Source organism: Gossypium arboreum, chromosome 1 (assembly GCF_025698485.1).
Source record: "Gossypium arboreum isolate Shixiya-1 chromosome 1, ASM2569848v2, whole genome shotgun sequence".
Lineage (NCBI taxonomy): Eukaryota > Viridiplantae > Streptophyta > Magnoliopsida > Malvales > Malvaceae > Gossypium > Gossypium arboreum.
In genome coordinates this window covers 62,035,571-62,041,891 of record NC_069070.1, presented here as the reverse complement: position 1 = coordinate 62,041,891, position 6,321 = coordinate 62,035,571, and the positions used below count along the sequence as shown (strand labels likewise).

At 33.6% G+C, this 6,321-nt stretch overlaps 1 protein-coding gene across 2 annotated transcripts; it reads left to right on the top strand.

The window, feature by feature from the left end:
- Positions 1 to 696: 696 nt before the first annotated feature.
- On the top strand, positions 697 to 2,179 carry LOC108482367 (probable xyloglucan endotransglucosylase/hydrolase protein 33). 2 transcript variants are annotated; one of them, XM_017785497.2, is made up of 5 exons: positions 697 to 999; positions 1,104 to 1,204; positions 1,330 to 1,535; positions 1,643 to 1,792; positions 1,880 to 2,179. In XM_017785497.2, exons 1-5 carry the CDS (start codon positions 771 to 773, stop codon positions 2,037 to 2,039), a joined length of 846 nt encoding a protein of 281 aa, XP_017640986.1. In that variant the 5' UTR covers positions 697 to 770; the 3' UTR covers positions 2,040 to 2,179. The 2 variants fall into 2 exon arrangements, with proteins under 2 accessions (XP_017640986.1, XP_017640985.1); XM_017785496.2 differs by having other exon boundaries at positions 698 to 999; positions 1,643 to 2,179.
- The last annotated feature ends 4,142 nt before the right edge of the window (positions 2,180 to 6,321 follow it).

The window sequence follows — 6,321 nt, the reverse complement described above, 5'->3', positions numbered from 1 at the left end:
TCTTAAATAATATAAAAGATTAAATGAAAATAAATAATTTAATTTTATAACTAAAATTTTAAACTTTGAAACATCAATTCCGCAAAGCGTAGCATATTACTAATTTAAATAGCATATTACTAATTTAAATAATAAAACTAAATATTAACTACAAGCAAAATAAACTAGTTTACAATTGTTTCAACTGCGGTCCAAAATTCCAGTTGGAGCACAACTGAGAATACGAAAAGGAAAGAGAAAGCTCAAAGAGGCCTACCTCCTTAATAGTTCCCTTCGAATCTAGAACCACTAAAACAGAGACAACCCATTACAGATAAAAGCCCCAGATTTAGACTCTGGAGTGAATTTGTAACATAAAACCCATTGCGGCAATTTTTTTTTTTTAATTCTCAGTTTTCTTTGGATTGAAGCTTGAAGAAAGCCAAGCGTTCTAGTCTGGAAAGGAAATGAAACGAAACGAAAGAGAAGTTGGAAAAGAGATGAAAGAGCTTTAGGTTGGGCCCATCTACTTTAGTAAATGTCGAAATCAAATGGTCCCAACTTTTGAGCAATCCCACGAGCTGTGCCTAGCAACACAAAATCAACCCACATGAGTACATGTGTTACTGTCACAGATCCCAGCTACACAGAAAGATGCCAGAAAAGGGGCGCCAGCTAGAAACAACTAAGCGTACATTAGGTTCTTTTCTTTCCCCATATATATATATATATATATTAACCAACTCTACATCTCTTTTCCTTCATTATCAATTTAGAATTTAGAGAGAAACATGGCTATATTCCAACATATTATTTTGCTTCTCTGTCTCTCATTGTTTTGCGCGACAAGCTTAGTTTCTTCACACAACAGGCATTACACCTCTCCAAGCGTTCCACGTTTAACAGACTTGTTTAGCCATGTCTCAGTAAATAAAAGTTTTTCCAACGTTTTTGGTGGACCAAATATCAAGATTCTCAACAATGGGTCCACGGCCACTTTTGCTCTGGACAGAACCTCAGGTGAACTAATCAACACCCGTTTTGGCTTTTTACAGAAAATCACTTTTCTTAGAAATCTAGTTAGCTCTCAAATCTCAGCTAATCTCTCAATGATCTCCTTTCAGGGTCAGGATTGGCATCTTGGAACAAATATAACTACGGATTCTTCAGTGCAGCAATAAAGTTGCCTGCAGGTCTCACATCTGGAGTGGTGGTAGCCTTCTATGTAAGCTTCTTTCCTTCTGCATTTAACAATTTGTATATATATATGTATGTATGTATATATATGAACATTTGTACTTGGTTAAATGGCTCATTTGTGATGAAAGTGGGATATCCGAATATGTGCAGTTGTCTAATGCAGACATGTATCCACACAGTCATGATGAGATTGATATTGAATTGCTTGGAAATGATAAACGAATTGATTGGGTCCTCCAAACAAATGTATACGCAAATGGTGTCAGTACTGGAAGAGAAGAGAAATTTTATTTCTGGTTTAATCCAACACTGCAGCACCATTACTACAGCATTCTTTGGAACAGTCATCATATAGTGTAAGACTATTGAAATCAACTCCATGTTTAATCTCACAAAGAAAGCCTAAATTTTGATCACCTTAATGGAATATTAATGAACTGCCTGCCTTTAAAAAATATTGCAGGTTCCTAGTTGATAATATACCAGTGAGAGAGTTCCCAAACAATGGAAAATTCTCTGCCGCATATCCCTCGAAGCCAATGTCGCTTTACGTCACCATATGGGATGGGTCGCAATGGGCAACTCATGGAGGGAAATACCCTGTGAATTACAAGTATGCTCCATTTGTAACTTCGCTGACTGACTTGGAAATGGTTGGGTGTATGGTAAATCCTAAGCAGCCTAATTCATCTTGTTCCAGTGCCAGCGTGTCAAGTATCGACCCTGTCGAAGGACCTGACTTTTTTAAGCTATCGAATCAACAGATGTCCGCCATGGTTTGGGCTAGAAGGAAGCTCATGTTTTACTCATACTGCAAAGATACATCAAGGTTTAAAGTCTTACTTCCAGAATGCAAGTAAATTGTACTATGATTATTATATAGTCACATATATATACATTCTTTTTTTTCCTATTCTAAAGATTATTTTCCCATCAAGGAGCAATAATGATATGTTCCCATTTGTTATTAGAAAGAAATCATAAAGCATTATAGTTTATACTCCCGTATCTATGCTTTTATATTGCTGCTTTTTCATAATTACTCGCATTCGAGAGTTAATGAGATTAACAAATTACTATGTGATTAGTTCAATCTAGGTCAATATTATCTCTGAGGGAAGACACGAACACCAAGGATCTCCCCTGCCTTTTGGGACCGGAGAGAGTACAATTTAAAGGGTAAAATTACACCACAATGAATTACAGGTTATTTTCTTTTTTTTCACCCAATAATGAATTTTTTTTTTAAATTAGTCACCAATTTTTCAAATTTAGCTCTCAACTTTTATTTATTGTATCGATTTAGTCATAATTTGAAAAATTAACTCTCAAAATTTACAAATAGTCTCAATTTAATCTTAATTCTAATTTTTTAAAATATATAAAAATACATAAATATTCTAAAAAATATAACAATAAATTTACATTTTATATTAATACTAATATTGAATAATAATATTATTTAATATTAAATAAAAAACTCCCCTCTCCCCCACCCTTCTCCCTCTCTTTCTTGCCACTGTCCCTCTCCATCTCTACTACATCAAGCCAAATTTGTCCACCTGTTTGTTTTCACTTAATTGGCAACCTTGACTGCTTTGGATTTCATACAGAACAAGTGCTTCCTTAATCGACTTGGTCTCCTCCAAGAACCCTAATTTTAATTCTGTTTCTTAGAATACGCCACAAAAGCCCTAAACTCTTTTTCTTTTTAATTCTTTTAACCAAAAATCTAATTTGTTTTGTTTTGTTTTTGTTTAGATCTCAATTCAATATCTACTTTTCTTCCAAGAATGGTTCAAATCATCTTAATATACTTGATTCTTCGTGTTCTTTGCTGGTTGGGCCTTCCTTTAAGCTTTATTGTGATTTCATTCGGTTTTGATATTTATTCTTCAAATCTATCCAACCATTTGTTTTCACTTAATTGGTAGCCTTGACCCCTTTGGATTTCATACAGAAAGTGCTTCCTTAATCGACTTGGTTTTCTCTAAGAACCCTAATTGTGTTTCAATTTCCTTGTTCTTTTATTACATTATTTGTGTTACAGCCTTTTTAATTTTAAATTAGATTGTTTGAGTTTTGGGCGGGGTCGAACTCCAAGATTCCTTTCATTCATCTAGAGCCCAAAGTAAAATCTGCAACTTGGAAAGACTTTTGATCTTGTACCGCATGCATCATTTCATAAATGATCAATTCATATTCAATAAGTAAAGATCATCAAATAAATTAAATTCATTGTAATAGAAAAAGAACAAGTAAATCGAGCAAAAACAAGGATCTTGAAAGAGATCAAGTCGGTTCATGAATAGGACTTGTTCTTGATAAATTCCAATTGAATTAAGGATGCCAAGAAGGGAAAACAATCAATTAAGAAAAGATTCGAATAATTGATAAGGACGCGTGTGGAATAGGATCCCAAGTTTGTTCAAGTCATGAATTTGTTCTACGACTCTAGACAAAAGATAAAACCTGGATTTTGACTAATCTTGAGAATGAAACAATCTGAGGCTCCTTAGGACATCTTCACGCCACTAAAACCCTAAAACTTAAACCCTAAACCCTAAAACATTTTTTTTCATTTGTTTAACCGAAAATCTAATTTTTTTTTTAGTTAAGATCTCAATTCAGCATTTTCTTTTCATCCAAGAATGGTTCAAATCATCTTAATATACTTGATTCTTTATGTTCTTTATTGGTCAGGCCTTCCTTTAATCTTTCTAATGATTCCATTTGATTTTTATCTTTATTCTCCAATCTGCCCAATCATTTGTTTTCACTTAATTGGCATCCTTGACCCCTTTGGATTTATACAAAACAAGTGTGTCCTTAATTGACTTGGTTTCCTCCAAGACACCTAATTTTGATTCAGCTTCCTTGTTCTTTATTACTTGGTTTGTGTTGCAGCACTTTTAATCTAACTTGGATTGTTTAAGTTTCGGGTGGGCTCAAACTCTAAGATTCCTTTTCTTCATCTAGAGCCCAAAATAAAATCTGCAACTTGGAAAAACTTTTGATCCTGTAACGCATACGTCACTTTATAAACGGTTGATTCGGATTTAATAAATAAAAAACATTGAACAAATTCAATTCATTGTGATAGAAAAAGAACAAGTAAACTGAGCAAGAACAAGGATCATGAAAGAGATAAAACGGTTCATGAAGAGGACTTGTTCTTAATAAATTCCAAATGAAGTAAGGATGCCAAGAAGGGAAAACAATCGACTACGAAAAGATTTGAATAATTGATAAGGACACGTGCGGAATAGGATCCCAAGTTTGTCCAAGTGGCAGATTTTTCTACAACTTTAAACGAAAGATAAAACTTGGATTTTGACTAATCCTGAGAAAAAAACAATCCAAGGCTCTTTAGGACGTCCTCATGCCACTTGTAACACCCCTATAACCCGTATCCGTCGCCGGGGTGGGTTATGAAGAGTTACCAATTCAAAACACTACATTTGTACATTCACACTTACATAAGTTCATTAGCAATTATATGCATAGCCAAACACAATCAAAGATCGAAATTCAGTCTTGTATCGACATTCAAAAGTTGTCATATTCACATGGCTATTATTCAACAACATCTCAAAATATCATTCACTTAAGTCTATTCTATACATGCCATACTAGCTCCAAAACATAGTAGTACCAAAATGATAGATAGTGTGACGAGTTGCTGACAATCCTCCCGAGCAGGTGACTGGAGTCAACAATCTATAAAACAGAGAAACATAACAAACGGAGTAAGCTTTCATAAGCTTAGTAAGTTTTAAGCAATGCAAACAAACAAACTCAATTATACTTTGATCATTCAATTTCTCAAGAGGCCATTTTCTAGGTATATTGCCATTTGGCTGAATATACACAAGCACATAATATCATTTAAGCACCATCCAAGCTTCATGATGCAATGTTCTAAAAATACTAATATAATATCCTAAAATGCAAATATATCTACTTAAGTACAAATAATTAACCAAGTTTAGAGGCCTAAAATATAACTCTTTTCAAGAGTTATCATGTGTCACCTTGATTTTGTATGCAAGATTTTCCACACGGCATCAGTGAGTTACACAACCTGGCAACACGACCGTGCGACCCTGATTACACGGGTACAGTGAGCTACACAGTTTGGCCACATGACTGTGTAACCCCTTTTTTTAAAATTTGTAGATTTAAAAACTTTCTATTTTATTTCAAACTAGTCCCAGATTATTCCTGAATTATCTTTAAGGCCCCGATTTAAGGTTAATAATTTTATTTATGCTACGAATGACATTTTAAATTGATAATTATGTTATTTAATTTGATATTTGAATGGTTAAATATTCGTATTTGTTATTATATGCATGGTAATGCTCTGTAACCCTAATCCGGCGACGGCGATGAGGTGTTACACATGGAATTTTCAAGCTTGTAAATTTTGAAGGATAATAGATAATTTGTTATTATTAGGTGTATAATAGACTGGATGTAATAACCTAGATGAAAATGTATAAAGTGTACCATAGGATGAATAAAATATACGGATCCTTGTTAATAAATAATTTGATTTGCTAATTGCTTGTTTAAGTAGATGATTGCTTGAAAAAAATTTATTTCTAGGTGATTAATTTTGGAAAGACCTTAGGCATTATTTGGAATATCCTAGAGCCTAAAAGCTTACCTGTTGCTATGTACCCCTAGTTTATATATCTTTGAGCCTCAAGTACCCTTTTCTTGTGAGCCTTGGTATCAAAGCCTCGAGCCTAAATGAGTCTAGTACTCGATCCTTCTCTTTCATATTCTTTATTGCACTATGTAATGGACGTCAGGCCATAGGCATTGAAGGATAGGTAGAAACATTATGATGCCTTTTTGTGTGGAAAAAGAAAATGAAAGGATTACATGAATTAGTACATTTAAAAAAGTAAATGAAAAAGTGAAAAATAAAGAAAAAGAGAGATAAATCAAAATTAAGCTGAGAATGAGAATGTTTCATTCTGTGATTATAAATTTTGTATGTACTAGTCCCACGTAATACCTTCTAACTTTTTGGATAAATAAGGTAGGCTAGAGAATGAGAAATAAGGAGATGAACTTGTAAATAAATTGGTGATGAGTAGGGAACAATGACGTGTGCTTAACTGTTACTAG